Source organism: Aphelocoma coerulescens (genome assembly GCF_041296385.1).
Source record: "Aphelocoma coerulescens isolate FSJ_1873_10779 chromosome Z unlocalized genomic scaffold, UR_Acoe_1.0 ChrZ, whole genome shotgun sequence".
In the NCBI taxonomy this organism is placed as follows: domain Eukaryota; kingdom Metazoa; phylum Chordata; class Aves; order Passeriformes; family Corvidae; genus Aphelocoma; species Aphelocoma coerulescens.
This window is the reverse complement of record NW_027184085.1, coordinates 38,977,552-38,994,386: the sequence shown is the minus strand read 5'-3', so window position 1 is coordinate 38,994,386 and position 16,835 is coordinate 38,977,552. Positions and strand designations below refer to the sequence as shown.

General features: G+C 39.9%; 1 protein-coding gene across 6 annotated transcripts in view; it reads right to left on the bottom strand.

Moving 5' to 3' along the window:
• Nucleotides 1–16,835, bottom strand: part of AOPEP (aminopeptidase O (putative)) — a 186,640-nt gene that overhangs the window by 11,853 nt on the left and 157,952 nt on the right. For all 6 annotated transcript variants that reach the window (XR_011147886.1, XM_069002557.1, XM_069002559.1 and 3 more), the window contains one exon: nt 12,515–12,631. Coding sequence is in view for 5 of the 6 variants with exons in the window: in XM_069002557.1 (XP_068858658.1) it covers nt 12,515–12,631 (117 nt within the window). In the remaining variant the exon portion in view is untranslated. The remainder of the gene's footprint in view (nt 1–12,514; nt 12,632–16,835) is intronic.

Sequence of the window (16,835 nt, the reverse complement as noted above, 5' to 3'; positions counted from 1 at the left end):
ATTTTTTTACTTCTGAGGTCTACCAATAAGATTGAGAAAACAAGTAATTTAAAACATGCCTTTATTAAAGGGAGAAAAAAGTTAGACTTTACTAAGCTTTTGGTCTGCAGAATGGGAGACTAGCTTCAGGGAAAATGAGTACATTTTACTAATAGCTGGATCCAATTTAAAAGGCGCCATGAGACAAGAAATCTAAATCACTGAACAAAAGCAACATACTTAAAGATCTTAGAAAATGGGATCATTTGAAATAGAGTAAGAGCTATTGTCCAACAAAATGGAACCTTTATTAAAGGTATGAGGCATCTGTGATCTTTACAAAACACAGCTTAAGACTCTACTGAAAAAATTATTTGAACAACTTGACTCTTAAATGTTAATTAAAGAGTCTCAGAGGTCAGACTCCACTCTAATTCACAGAGAAAAAAATACAGAGAATTTTTTTCAAATAACCAAGCTATGCTACAGATTTATTTTAATTAACAATAAGGAAGCATTCCAGAGCACCGGAATGCTGCTCCGTTCCATCTGAAAGCATTTATCACCAGTCTCTTCCTATCTACAGATAAACTGGATTCAAATATTAGATAATTTGCCTATGTAATTAAGGAACAAATATTGCAGGACAATATTTTAACTAAAAAACAGGTTTTACAGTTGTTTGCATGGAAGTATCACAGTTTAAGAACTGCCAATTTTACAGTGCATTTAATGACTTTTTTCCCCCTCTATCTTAGCTGAAATAGTTATTCTTTAATACACCAGTGACTTTTCATTCTATATAGTCTGAATTTTGAATGGGCACTCCTGTCTTTTATGCCACGGTAAATACATACTTTAGAACATGAATTCGATTTCATTGAAACTTGCCCAAGTGAGGGATGCTGAAGCAGCTCATCAGGAGCAATGAAACAGTTTTTTGTGCTACAACTGTGTTGACAGAGTATCGGTTGGCAATCTGGTAGAGTGTACTCAATAGCCAAAAACCTACTGGACGCAAACAGAATGGATTCATCATTTTTACAAGGATTCTGTAATTGTGATTAATGTGTTTACCAACGGTTTGTCAGGAGACCAAGTAAAGGAGCTGTCAATCAGCTTAAATTAGTTTTCTTTTAGACCAAGAACTGTACTTTTCATAGCCTAAGTTTTCTCTCAGGTCTTGTAGTGCTTGCTCTGACAGTACTACAGAGGCCAAAGAAACCAAGGGCCAGACAGAGCACCGCAGCAGCAGCCATCTTTAAGGCAACCTTTCTTCCTGACACCCTCATGGCATCAAAGTTCATTTAATGCTGTTTCTCACAGTGCAGTGCTCTGTCTCAGTACAAAACCCTTAATTTCCCAGAGCTATGGCCAAAATGATGATAACACTTCAGATTTAAAGAATGGCTTTTGGTAGCCTTACTCAAGCTGTATTTTATTTTGAGTACTGGAATGAACCATTGTTCAGTAGCTGGACCTGAGGCAGATTGAGCTCATGGAACTCCACCATGCTCTGCATTTGGCATCACTGACTGCATAAGCAGCCCAGGTTGTATAGGCAGATTGTACTCGCCATTCCTGCCACCTTGGACAATCTCCTTTCCTGCTGTGCAGCGCTGCATGAGTATCTCAGCCCACTGAAACCCCAGCACAAAAAAAGCATGGTCATTCAAGTAAGGCAGTAATGGGCTGGCAAATCAAAACTTTGTCTGCAGTTGTCATTTTGAGGAGGATTATATAGAGGTCTAAAATAATTTAAAACCTGGAGTATGAACTGGCCATTAAAAGGTCACTTAAAAGCTAATTTTAGCAGAATATCAGACTTTAGATTTTGGTAATATTGGTAGCAATATTCTACTTCCTTAATTTTACTTCTTCTGATTTGTATTTCTGCAGAGATCAAGAAATTGCACACCATGAGGGGTGCTGGCAACAGGGGAGGAGGACATGCAAGCCCCATCTCTCCTTCCTGCACTCCACAGCACTGATGAGAGCTGTGAGTAGAGCTCATGCAGCAATTGCCTGTACTTAGTAACAGAAGAGAAAGGTGTGGTACAATCACGCTTTTGAAAGGCAAATTCTGTTGCTTTGTCAATGGCAAACTGTGAGACAGCATTTGAACCTGTACCTGTGCTAATGTGCCTGTGGGTCAGGCAGCATGCTCCCACAGCTGTGCAAGCCTCAAGCAGCAACAGGTGCCTGCTTGAACCTTCTCACATTAATAAATGTGAGTTAGGGGCATGTATTTCCTTCATGTCCTTTCTCCTCCCCTCCAACCCCATGCTCCTGTTTTAGCATTCACTCAGTTCTACACAACACAATGTTAAAAAGTTTATACAGTACCACAGCCTTGCTCAAGAGCAACCCCATCAGCTTCCACAGGCACTAAACATGACTCCACTTCCACCTGCAAATAAAACATGTACCTTTCCCACGGCTGGCATGGAGGTTCTTTTCTATATAAGCAAACAGAAGCTGGGAATCACAAAACATGCTGCTTCAGAAAGCCCAAGCAGAGCAGCAGGCAACCTTGCTGCTCTCTGTGATCAGAAAGGCATAGCAACCAAAGGATAGCACTTCAGGACAGGATTCACTCTTGGCAAGGAAGCAAACACTGAGGACTTGCTTGGAGAAGACAAATGCCCTTTTTTCCCCCCCACCTCAGGCTCACAGCAGAGAGCTCCCAGTTACAGACCAGACACTCTTCTCCCTTTGTGGGCCCCATCTGTGATCAATGACAGCTGTGTTGGTAGAAAAAAAAAATTCCAAAAGAAGTCAGAAAAGGCAAGAGACTAAGAAGCCATGTCTAATCCTTTTTCAAAGGTGGCACTGCCTGTGCCTCTCTTCTGATGTCAAAGCTGTCACTGTGAATAAGAGGCTTGGTTGGGATACCTAATTCTGTAATCTCAATGCTCTTCAGCCTGCCCCTCCTTACCCTGTCTAACAGGAGATGGATACAAAACAGGATGGTCTCTAGCTTTACAGCAGACCAGCAAAGTGATGATAGGGAAATGACCAAGAGAACAGTTAGATGAGAAAAAGGCCAAAGGCACCAAAGCAGTGTGACAGCTTCAACAGCTGTCTGGGAGACCACACTGCCATGTTGCCTGAAGGCTTTTCTCTCCATGTGCACATTTCTGCTGCCACAGTCTCCATGCTGGGGACAGCAGCTCCTATATCACAGTGCATGTAAGGTAAGGAAATGTTTAAAAAAGCACATGAACTCACTTAATTTGAAAAATAAAGGTTTTTAAAAAAACAAGCCTTAATTAAAAACATAGATACACTACTTATACTGGAACCAAATACTTCCCCTTTCCCCTGCATTTTCAGTATCACCTGCTCATAATGCTGGAGCACCAGTACCATTCACAGCTTGCAGCAAGATGAAGATGGCAGAAAAGACGTCACCATCCGCCTTTTCACTGGAGATGTGTGCTGAGCTTTGCTTTGCTGTGGTGCTGCCAGCTCTCAGGAGCAAGGCTGCCTTCTGACTGGTGACAGAAGCAATGCTTGTTCCACCTTGCCTGCTCTCCATTCTCACTTCTTCCTTCCCCAGAAGGGTGCTCTGGTGAGGATGGCTGCATGTGTGAAGACAGTATGACAGAGAGTATGGAGAGGGTGCTGGGGCGCCAGGAGATCCTGCACCTTACAGGGAGGGGAAGGAAGACCAGGTCCCAGCCTTAGGTACAACCAGCGTCAGAGAGGTACTGCAGGGACAAGCCTCATGCCTTCAGAAGGTAAGCTTGGCTTTGGCATATCTATACATCCAAATGGACACTTTCACCAAAATGCAGCAACGTAACTGTCTGCCATCTCATATACAGCCCCATCCACATTCCGTCTGACACCCTAATGAAACACCTATCTACAAGAATGGCTAGATTATGATAGGGGTTGGGTTGGAAGAGACCTTAAAGATCAACTAGTTCCAACCCTCCCACCACTGGCAGGGAGATTTTCCAATAGACCACATTGCTCAGAGCTTCATCCAACCTGGCCTTGAACACAGCCAGAGATGGGGCATCTACAGCTTCTCTGGCTAACCTGTGCCAGTGTCTCACCACCCGCACAGGAAAGAATTTCTTCCTAATAGGTAATCTATACCTACCCTCTTTCAGTTTGAAACTGTTATCCCTTGTGTAATGCCAACAGTATTTCTGGAATCAGCAGAAATTTTTTTTATATCACCATAGCAAGTGATTCAAATACTTCCCATTACCACTGTCTCTTCTGGCTGTCTCCAGATAGAGTCTGCTTATAATTTTTACCCATACAGTGTCTGCATATGTGTTTCAACACAAATTATTTATATATTCACATAAAAGCCTGCTGGGCTTATAAACCCAGACGTTATAGTTGGGAAAAGCACATAAACTTATACATCTGATGCAGAAATTCAGCTCTGAAGAGTCTGAAATCAAGCATACTAACTGTCTGTTACCAATTATTATTAAACTGTATCTCCTGTTCAGCAAAAGGAAAGGCTGCTGCAAGTATCAAGGCAACAGTAAGCTATCCCCTTTGCTTATGCCCCTCTCTCCATGCCTCTACTTCTATCTCATCCCTCTTGTAACTAGAGGCAAAAAATCCCTTTATCTTTGGTCTCCCACAGTGACTGTGGTCAAAACATTTGTTATTTCCAGGCAAGATTACTGTCATAGACAGAATCTGGAACTCAATATGAAAATAAGACTCAAATTCCAAGCAATGAACAATGTGGCTGCCCGTTTTTTCCATCGCTTAGGTCACAGCCAGCCTACTCAGCCCATGCTCACATCCTTCTAATTTCACATTGTTTAAAACCTGGCTTCCAACTTTCAAAATAATTAAATACAAGATTTTGACTTCAAAGACAAAAGACCTTTTGCATCACTCTCATACTCACTCTCCCTTCTTCAACGCCCAGCAAAAATTCATAAGTGAAAAATACAATGATTTTATAAACTCAGAAGAAATATGCTCATTCCTGCAATGAGAACACTTAGATTTTTCTCTACGTTTGACATTTTTTAGTCATCTTCTCCACCTCTTTTATTCCCTGCTGCCAGAATACAGTGATGGTTGTTGCTCAGGACAATGTTTACACCATGTGGGACACAACAAAATTCCTCTTCAGGACACTGCAACTCCAAGGGGAACAAGAATTGAAAGTAGGACAGCAGACTTTACCCACATGTTATTAAGTCAGTGACTCAGTGGTTGAATCATATCTGTGTGGCTAAGGTAATGACATCAGAACCTGCAGCTTTGAATTGTCCTGCTTCTCAAACTGGTTAGACCTCACAGGGCATGGTAGATTTCTTCCTAACCTATGGTCCTATTCAGGCATACACTGCATCTGCAGCCAGCCTTTAAACAGGAATGAGAAGTATTAGATGAGCTATTTGGATGAAGTCTCAAAGTAAGTTTATTTTAAATAAAAAATATTTTCAGATTCTTTTTCAGAATTAAAAACCCAAACAAACCAACCAAAAAACCTCCCAAAAGAAACCAAACCTCAGAGAAACATCCCTATTGCTGATAGCTAGGGAATTTTGTTTGCATTTTAAAAACTACCCCCTCCTTAACATTGTGGCCACTATGCCAGTGCTATCATTTATATGCAAACAGAGTAACCTTTTAAATTTCATTACAAAGCCAGGTGGTTTGTATTACAGTGCTGGGTTTGTATTGCCCTACACAGAAATACTATATAAAATTTTATATAAAGCAATTGTATTCAATTCAGAAAACCTTTGGGATTGAGTTCAGAAGCCCAGAGGACTCCACCATTTCATTCTCCTTGCTGGACAATAGGACATAGAATGATCTCCAATCTCTTCCTCCACAGATTCTTTGGATAAGCAGCAAAAAAATGCCAAACCAACCCAACTGCATATTTGGTTCCCTCTTACCGTCAGCTCCCCTGCTTTCCAGGTGTCATTAAGTTGTGGGCTGTGAGATAGAGAGGAAATTACGTCCAAAACCAGTTAGAAAAATAAGGGGCAGTAAGTGAACAGCACCAGTAATGGCAGCAGTCAGGGAACAAAAACTCCTGTTCATGCCACCCAGCAGCCACTGAGATCACTTGGAACAAACATGTTGCTGTTGGCTCCTGGAGGGGTGTGGGACCAGGAGTGCTGACTGGTGCAAAGCTATTTCCAGTGCTCCATAAATCTCATGCTCTGATCATCCCCTTCAGCTAATGCTGATGGAGGGATTTTCTGTTCTTCTCAAGTGGCCGGAAAAGCTCCCCTACTTCACATGTAGAAACAAAACAAACCCAAATTATAGCTACTTGAGATTATCGTTCAACCAGTCTTACAAATTCATCCCAACACATTCACTCAGTCACAATAGGCACATGAGCCAGAGTGAGTCTCATGGGACAACTCCCATGGCTATCACTGGAAGCGTTTTTCCCTCATTTTGTTCCAGTTTTCTTAACTTCACACTGAATTTTGGACTTCATCTTTAGAAAGGAAGCACCACATTTCTAGATGCTACCCTTTTCTAAGCTCCTTTCATGGGGAAGAAGATACAACTCCTGGAAATGCATGCTTTTGAAGAACTATTTTAATCAATATCAATACTAATATCATCTGTGCCAAAGAGCCTGCAAATTGCATTTAGATGCAACATGAACAAGAACATGAAACAGAGTGAAGACTCAACATTTTTCAAGATCACAGAGGACGTTTTGCAAGTGGCTGCAGCTTCAGTCAACATATTTATCAGCAATGAGGCTAGTCTACAATATACCCTGAAATTAGCCCTTTTTCTAGTGAAAACAGGAAAGGCTTTCTATGACAGACATATACTCCTTGCTAGGATTTGCATAAGGAAGTAGGAGAAGTAGAACAGGGAAAAAAATAGTATTTCTGTGAGGCTGTGTGTGAAAAGCAACAGACTGATAATAGTAAAGAGATTTCACTTTGTGGAAACACACATTTCTTTGTTCTTTTCCAGTTAATGAAGGTACTGCCTCAGTAATGGTTGGGTGTACAAACCTAAAATATGATTTATTCCAGAAACAAACCTACCATGCAGGCTGACTCATCTACAGAGCCTTTTCTAGGTTCCTTATTGTTCTTTTCTAGATTCATTGTATCAGGCTCCTCCTGATGTGCTAGTTGCAATTCAGTTGCAAATAAAAAATTATTCAACATAACCATACCTATTTCTAATGGCACAATAATGCTTAAATAAAACATTCAGAAAGGAAAAGGTGAGTGAAATTTATTTTGCACTCCTGGTAAATTTTCACAGCAGATCTGTAAGTCCTGCAACATGTACTGTCTTATGCAAAATAAGGCATCTCCTCCAGACTTGAACTGAAACTGAGTAATAAACTGTATATTTAAATATGAAATAAGTACAGAAACTATTTTTACTTCTGCAGAAAAAAAAACCCCAAATTCACTAGAAGGCAGTGCCCTGTAATATGGTCATCAGCTCAAGCTGTCACCTTTTTTGTCTACTGAATTGGTGTTTCATAGCAACAATGACATCAGTTAAGGAAAAGAACCATGGTTCTCCCTCTGTGGTTGCAATGCCATTATCTGAAACACGCCTACCTGTTGCTACACAGCACAGTCAGGAAGGACTGCCAACCCAGCAGAGGTATTTGCAACGCATTGCTAATTGTATTCAAAAACTGGAGACCGCTTCTGAGTCCCTGCCCCAAGGGAGGACTGGCCCAGTGGCTGTGCTTAAAGGAAACCTCACAAAGTGCCTTCTGCAAGTGTGAACTGACCTTTCCCAAGCAGTCCGCTTTTCCCACCCAGTTTTACAGTGTAGTCTACAGAGCTCTGTTCCATAAGTGTGCCTTCAAACAATGCCCATCCACAATCAGTAGGACAGCTGTATTATGCAGCCCAAGAATGTGCTCAGCTCAACGCAGTCAACATCAGATGGGAATTGACAAGAATTCATTTGTACTTCCACGTCTGCCAGCTTTTCACAGGCTAGGAATGATCAATGAATCAAAGTTATTTTGTCCTAACTCAATTCTCACCACTTCTAGGATGCCAAGCACCTTAAATGGTTTGTATTAGCGTGACTGCATTTCTGTCAGTGAAATAAGATGCCACCACTTTATAGCCTTGGTCTCACAGGCAGACCTCCTGCACAATGAAGTATTTGTGTGAGAATGGCTTTATGCCACCCACATGACTGATGATATTATGATCTTAACTCATTTTACTCACATTTGCTGCAGAAGGAGTTCTAGTTGCTCTTCTCTCCCCAAAATATATCACATTATGATCCCAAACACAGGGAAAGCATTATGTAAGTGAAGAGCATTCCAGTCAACTTGCTGAGACAAGGAAAACCAACAAAGCAACTTTCCATATGCTGTACAGGCAAGATAAAAGTGATACCTACAGTAGGAAAGAAAGGAAAGCTAACTTTACAGTGAAAAATCTGGGCAACGACACCATAAACATTGCTGCCTTGTCCACATTCTGTATTTTTTATCACCACTTCTTAGATAATTCAGTGACAAGTAAAACACACTTGCAGAAATATCGTCAAGTCTTAAACAGGACTGAAAGTGTCACACCCACTCTTCTTCTCCTATGGCTATGTGACCTCTCCCTGTCATGTTTTTCACTATTCTGCAGGCTACTCGGCCATCCTGTGACCTTGTGTGCCCACAAGTTACGGGCCTTTCTCTGACCAAATGAAGAACAGAAATAATGGGAATAATGAGACAGCTCTTCTAGCTAAGAGATTCACTGAGTGTTAACTCAGACCTCAGAGTGTTGTCTTTTGTAACTGACTGACTCAATTTTATTTATATGAAAGTTCTCAATAGCATATTCAAATGAGATAAGACTGCATTGTCATATCAGAAGAGATGTCATCAAGGTTAGACAGATTTCAAAAAATACTAGCCACCCAAGACTTTCCATGTAGACCAACTCTCCACATTCTGCCAGAAGCTAGATACTGAATAAATGAAACAGCTGCATAGAACAGCCACTTTGGAAAGAAAAAAACAAAAACAACTCCGGACCCACTTTAAATTTTCTTATCCTACTGTGCTGTCTGACAGCAACTGTAGCTGCTGCTTTATAACATATCCCGTTTCTCCTCAGCCAGATGAACTTCCAGCTGGACTTTGTCATGTTCAAAATGCAGTCAGCTTCTATGAGGCTTCTCTTGGATGCAGGATGTGGTATGTCATGGAGATGTAGCCTGTGCATGAGTTATTTTGTTATGCAGTGGGAAGATGCACAACAAGATAGGGGGAACAGGAAGAGAAAACTGAGGACACAATCATTCTTCCTTGTAATTGCCTCCAACTTGTCTGACACCAGTTGTCTGAGCCATGATGGGCTCAAGGCACAGAGAGAAGAATGGAAAAATGGCTTTAAACTTTGAAACTTTCCTTGCTTTCAAAACAAAGATCTCTTTGGTATGCTCAGTTCAAATAGCTCAGATAAATGAATTTCATCTTTTGAAAACAAACCTGTAGTTTTGTGTCTTCTCAGATGTTCCAAGGTTTGAAGAGTAAATGAAAAATGAAATAATTATTTGTTACAGAAGCATACTGCAAAAAGCAGAAAAGAGTCACAAATTCTGCCATTTGACAGATGCCCCACAAGCCTCTCCTGGCATCCAAGACTAGGGGCAGGCCAGTCTGAAATGTGATTAAGCAATCAGCAGTTCTGCTCTTGTGGCTCGAGTTATGCATTATGAATCAAAAATATGTTACTTAACTTATGATTTATTTTTTGTCTCTTAAAAGAAGCATTCAAATCAGTGTCTGTCTTAGAAGTGAGATAGACACTGAGCCTACATATCTGCACTGAGACCTAATTTGAAAGATGACAGGAACTACACTGAGTTGCTGAGGAGACCCATTGAAGAGAGATCAACCTCCACATGCCAGGCCAAGGTTGACTCTCACCTCTCTCCTCTCCTGACTGATACAAAGGAATCGAAACAAGGCAGATAATCTGCTGCAAACCCTCCTCTCCTTTCTGAAACAAGATGTGCCCTTAGGTTGTTAAGTCTGGACATGCATGTGGTAACAAGTGGTCGGGAGTACCAAACAGTGCTGTTGGCAGCTTCACTGGCTGGGGACAGACCTGCACTTTGCTGTGGGCAAGCGCAGATGCCACGAGGTGTGCAATGCTTTACTACAATAACCATGGTCAATTTTAAAGTCAAAGTAAAGATGTTTCAGTGATATAGACAGAACAGCTTTAAGAAATATGAACCAGGACTTTCCATGCTGTACATGTGCAGGACAGATGAACCCCCAGTAACAACATTCTGACTACCAAGTGTGCAGACAAAATTTTATGTACATATTTAAAGACCAAACTTTGTTAAAATACAAAAAACCACACTCCTTTGTGTAACCTCTCACACTATTGGCCTTATCATTGCTAATCCCTTCTGGAAGACTAATGTGACTTTAAACGCTACTTTTCAAAAATAAGAAAACAAGTTTATTTCTTAACTTTCTGCTGCTGGATGGAACACAGCTGACAACCTCACTTCCAAAAATCCTGGAATAAACCCTCTGACACTGAGAGTTTTCCTCTTTTTATTGGCCTGCCTGCAAGTTTTTTATGCTTTTATTTTTAATGATCCATTTCTGATGTTTAGCGACTGAGAACATTTGAACTCCTGTAACACAACAAGCTCACTGTAAGTGATTTGTGTCTTCACAAATTAAATCTAGACAAGAACAGGCTCAGACTGCAGTTCTTTGTCCCTGGGTCATGATAACAAAAAATCCCCTGTGCACATACATGTCAATGAGGAACAAATAGTCCTTTCCTCAGGTATGTGAGGCCATGGGAGCCAGTTCCCTTTAAAGGACTGTAGGTGTCTGGGGTCTGATGACTGGTAAAATGGTAATGTTAGCTTAGTTGTACTTCTAAGTGAGTTGTCTGCTAAGCCTTTGGTTTCACCTTGTAAAATAAAACGGAGATTATGTTAATTTCATAGAGGTCATAATTTTGTGGGTTTGTGGAGCTTTTTCAAGAAGAAATTCTGACAGATCATTTGTGTACTTTTACATAACACTGCAAGGAAAAAAATGTGTGAAAAGGAAGAAAAGGAAAAACCTTAGAAACTGAAGCTTGTGGCCTGGTGCTTACAATCCACCAGCATGAAACAGCAACAACAACACAGCTATTGCTTTGATCTATCTCTCTATTAATTCCTCTTCCCATAATAGAACCACTGGTATTTCACTGGCATTCAGATGTGATTAAAATATATTCTAACACCTATAAATAGAAATGTTGGTTCAAGTACTAATTAAAAACAAATCTGGCATTTGGAAAACTGTATCAACAAGAAGTAAAAAGTTGCAGTAAACAGCAGCAATTGAAATGTTATCCTCTTTTTTTTTCCCTGAGAAAAAGGTAGACATCTGTTCTATTGATCTTTATGTTAAGGTTTGGATTTCCAAGTCTTTCCAAGCATCCCCACAGCAACTTCAGCGTAAGAGTAATAAGACAGATTTTGCTCTCTCCTTTAATTCTAATAATTGCCTCAAAGTTCCAACTACAACACGGTAAGTCAGGCACACTGACTTTCTGCAACCTTCTGTAAGGTAGTTTTTAAATAAACAGGAGCCAAATGTCAAATTCACCATATTCCCTCATTGCAAAGTAGCTTGGTTGTATGCTACTTCATAATTTAACCCTTGTTTTATATACATATATATACACACACACACGTATATATCTACACACCCTTTATTTTCGCAACTGATTGCACTTTCTTGCCTCCCCTCCTGAATACTACGTACTTGAAGCAAAGGCTTGTTGCAGGGGTGCTTTTAGCCACTACTTCTGCTGCCCTAATTGTCAGAACTGTCCCAGCCTGAGAAAACCATGGGACTTAAACCAGTCATCTCTGCATGTGGTAATAAAGATTTACTGGTTTGCCTCACAAAGATACAAAGCACTCTGGAGCAGGGATGCTACCCTTCACGATATCATATAAAGCAGTGTTTTCCTCGGGGGCTATTAATGTCACTGGCACTTACTAGAAGCAAGTGTAAAAAAACTGACTTCCTATTAAATTAATGCCCCAAACCAGACAACACCACAGACCCTCTGGAAAGCTACCTTTTCTAAATCCTGAGTGAGACTTTGGAGCATGCAAAGAGGAACAATACGAGCTGACAATGGGGAGGAATAATTTTATGATTACATTTGGAGATAGTATCACACCAAAAACTACCCAGGCCCTACTACACAGCAAAACATAGTGAAAAATTAAACACTTGAACAAATGTGCTGCCTGAGATACATGTCAAATAGCTTGGATATCTGCATTGTGCTGTCCTTTACTACCACAGTATGCAAACACACCTGGACCTACACAAAACACACAGAAATACTGAGTCATTACAGCACATGAAGATGCAACAATACCGGAGTTAAGATCATCCAATTTCAGATTCAGACAGGGAAAAGAAGAACTGGCGTGAGCCTGGTTCCTAGTGGAACACATTCATTTTTAGTCAACAACACAGTGGCATACATTAGGGAGATTTTTTTAAGTGACTTACCTCAGCATCTTGCTCCCGGAGCTGGTACGTTCTCTCCAAGCATTGCAGTATTCTAGGACACAATGTCTTCTCCTCCAAGAGGGACTCCAGAAGTAAGACCAGCTGGTCAGGGAGAAGCTAGGAAAAAAATAAATGCCATGTGTGAATGAAGATCTCTACTGGCTGAGCAAGATAAATGGAAACAAACCAGAGAGGACAAGATTGCGATAACCTGTGTACTTCCAGCATGTGCTTGAAATACAACTTGGACCTCTAGCTGGTTTCTGAAAAACCTCAGGGTTTACGTGTCTGTGTTCTGAAAGACTGTGCTGGGGCAAAATTAGGACTTGTTTTCCATGGTTTTCATTACTATGGTTAGGTCAGGTCTAAAACATGCTTATCTTACTAAAATATAATCATAGCTTAATAAGTAAGATTTTTAAGGAATTTATAGAATAAGTAATTCTATTTTGTTTGGGCTTGGAAGAAATAAAAAGAATAATTTACAGTGCATAATTTGAGGAATCAACTAGGCATATGAATGTATAATTCTTTAGAGTGGCATTTTTATCTGATATAGAAGCAATTGCATGATATGTTTACAGTGAACAAAGAAACACAACTCAAATATGTGACCCACCAAACAACTGTTGTAAAAACACATTTTGAGGCATATTTTAGTGCAATGAGTCACAAACCATCCATCCTTTCATGCGAAATGTGCATGAGTGTTGTGTTTGTGGCACACACAGTATAACATCTATACATGGATATATACTCAGTAGTTAGTTGCTTGACTCCAGAACCTACCATTTTCAACTGGAACCTAATGTAACCTAAAAAAAAAAAAAAAAAGCAGAAGTCTGTTGTAGCAAGTGCCTAAGTGCTCTGTTTAATAGGCTTACTGGATGAACAAATAAATAATTCAAACACAGCTCAGAGAGAAATTGCACCAGCTGCCAGGAACCATCTATTGGAAATTCAGGCGCCAAGGTGATCAGAAGTCAGAATGCCCCAAAATTTTCCCCACTATTCATCATTGCAGGGCACAAGGGGAGGAAGGGGGAAGGTAGGAAGAATGTCAGTAAAGCTTTTGTACACAAAAAGAAACCAACCCTGCTCACTTCTAACGTTCTTGAGACAGACTAATGAAAAAAGACATCCTGTTATTTTGACACTACTTCCAGCTTTTGCCACATTTGGCGATTTTCTGTTCCCACCTCACTGCCTGCCCATGTCCCCCTTGACACGTCAATGCGCAAAGCAGGGATGAAATGACGTCAGCTACAGGAAATGCCCCTTCCAACAACACATCCCTCAGCCAGGGCTGTTTATGTGGACTGAACAAGACCAGATTGTCAAGATTGATATCTTCATGGACTTGCTGTCAAAGACAAGATCTTTGACAGCAAATCCAGCAAGTCCATGAAGATATTAAGGATCTTCTGATAAATTTTAATCTGTAAAATATTTACATTAACAACTAACTTAGCAACATGACATTTTCTTCCCTTTTAAATTGATGTAATTAGTACCTAAATCAGAATAAAGAGGAAAAGAGATCTCTAGGATGATAATGCTTTGGTTTCTTTGCATTTTGATTTCCTTCCATTTTTTTATTAGTAAGGTTAGTTGTATTCTTGAAGACTGAAAATACCTCACACCTTACTAGCTCTTAGTGGAGAATTTTGTAAGTAATACCAAAGCCTGCCAACCAAATGGAGCCGTTAAAAGTGGCCAGATATTTTAAAATATTGAATATTTCATTTCAGGACAACTACTAAAATGGCAGCTTAAATGTTTATTACATAGTCCAACAGCAGCTGCCTGGGGGTTGGTGAGACAAGCTAAAAAATAAAACAGGGAAAACTTCTGCGAAGTGGCTCTGCTTGAAAATGGAATTAATTCTGAACAATAATAAAATATGAAGTGTTGCAGAACACCACACAAAGAAAGGTAACTTCTGATTTAGAAAGTTTTCCCTGATAACTAAAAAGACAGCAGAACAATACTTAATTTGTAGCAACTATAGAACAGCTACTTGAATATGTAGGTACAGAACAGCTGAGTTATTATTTTATAATATATCTCCAGTAAAATTGCTATACAGATTCAGCCACAGAAAGCTATTGTTTAAGGTAGCATTACAGAATCTCATTGAAGCCAACAAAAGAACAGCAGCAGAGCAGCAGCCATGCCCTTAATTTACATCTGCCTAGTGCTGCTTCATGGCTGAAGTTTTTTCAGAATTACAGGTTAAACTCTCATCAATTTAGATTTGAGAGTGAGGAGTAAAACAAACAAACAAAACCCCAATTTAAAAAAAAAATAAACCCAAGAGTTCAAGAAGCATTTGGACAATGCTGTCGGCATATGGTGTGATTATTGAAATGTCTTGTGCAAGGCCAGGAGTTTGACTCCATGATCCTTGTGGGCCCCTCTAACTCCGTGTCTTCTATGATTCTATGATTATGTGAATGAGACCATGGCTTCTGCTATTTTCCCACGTTCCAGCTGCCCAAGATGATACTTTACATACAGTTTCCAGCTCATGGATTAATTACAGTCCAAGGCAGGAGTTAGAGAACACGGGCAGAGAGGGTGGGGCCCTGGCAGGGGAAGCCTGGCAGACCTCTCCCCGCAGTGGCACTAGTGGGTGCAGCTATTACAGTTTGTTCTCCGACTTGTTTCTAACACAAAAGGAGGAACATTCTCATCTACGTTTTACCCTTTCCTTTCAGTAAAAGAGACTCCGCTGAAGAGAAAACCTTATCTTAGGCCAAGAAAACTTGGCTAGAGTTTCAGGAGGGAGGCTGCAACAAAATTCATTCAGGGGTGCAGACATTTTCTTTTCCCCAAACACAATCACTATCACTATCACCAAAGCAGTCTTTTAATGGTTATAAATAAGCTTCAAAAATTTGCACTTGAATTTTTTCTCAGAAACCCCACTCTCATCATTTTTTGTTTTCCCACCACCATCCTTATTTGTCCTGCCCACCTGTTACTTTCCATCTTTCATACCAGAATTGTTTGGGGTGCATGTGGTCAATTTTCAATTTGATTGACTTATGCTTAATACAAAGAAGCACTTGCTTTAAGTGCTTTAAGTGCACATAAATACTGGAGAGACCTAAACACAAATTTCTTTTCAAGCACTTAAAAACACTTTCCTTTCCAACAGCTCATATTCTGTGAATGCATATTGCATATCTAACACCCACAAAAAAGTACACAACACAGCTACAGCAAGTTACAGCAGTCTCAAGCCGTGTCTTCAGGTTGAAAACATTTAGAAAACAACCATGACACCCTAAACACAAAATTTCCATGGTCAAAATAAAATAAAATAAAATAAAATAAAATAAAATAAAATAAAATTAAATTAAATTAAAATAACACCCCCGCACTCTGAACTATACTAGAGAATGTTCAATCAAAATGTTTGAATATATGCAATTATTAAAGCAGATCACTTCAATCAGGAAATGTGGCGAGGATCAAGAAACAGTTTTCATTATGTCAATGATTGCTGCAACAGCCTCTATTTATTGTAAAGTAGATAGTTCCTGTCCTAACCTATGCCTGCTGCATGGAAATCATACTACTTTTCTCAGGGCTCGCCCTCCCCCATTTGTGACGACGGACACTAAAAGAGGAAATAAATGAATATGTTGTGGTCAAGCACAGCAGAGATTTTCTGTCATGTCCCATGTAATTAAACATCATCCCCTCTATAAAGCTGTATCCCAGTACTGTATGTATTACCTTAAGACTGTAAAGCCTCTCCTTCAACTCTTCAGCCTTTTGAAAGAGTTCACTTTGTCCTGCCACTAAACAACCATTTGTTCCTTGCTTCCCCTAAGTTACCTTAGGGTAAAGTTGTGGTGGCTTTAAAGTGTGAGTAATGAGGCTATTACCCTTAAAACAAACTGTAAATAATAGGGATATCAAAACTGGGTCTGTATTTGAAAAACGCAAGATGAAAGAATTAAAGAAAACATAACCAAATGGAAAATATAACTGAGATCCACTGTATATTAAATCCCTGAGAAGTAAGAAAAGCATACTTTGTATTTTATTCATATCAGTACACAAAACACTTAAGCCATTATACTATGTTACAAGAGAATCTTATACATAAGTAGGTTTGAAAGGTTTTCTACAAACAATCTTTGAACAAAACGATGAATTTTCTAAGTACAATCCCTAACCTGTAAAAAGCACAAAGAAAACAAATCTTTCCTCTTCAAAGATCTGGTATAGCAGCTATAGAGGTCATCGACCTCACATCCCAGAAGACCACCCACACAAAAGAGCATATTTATCAATTCCTACATTA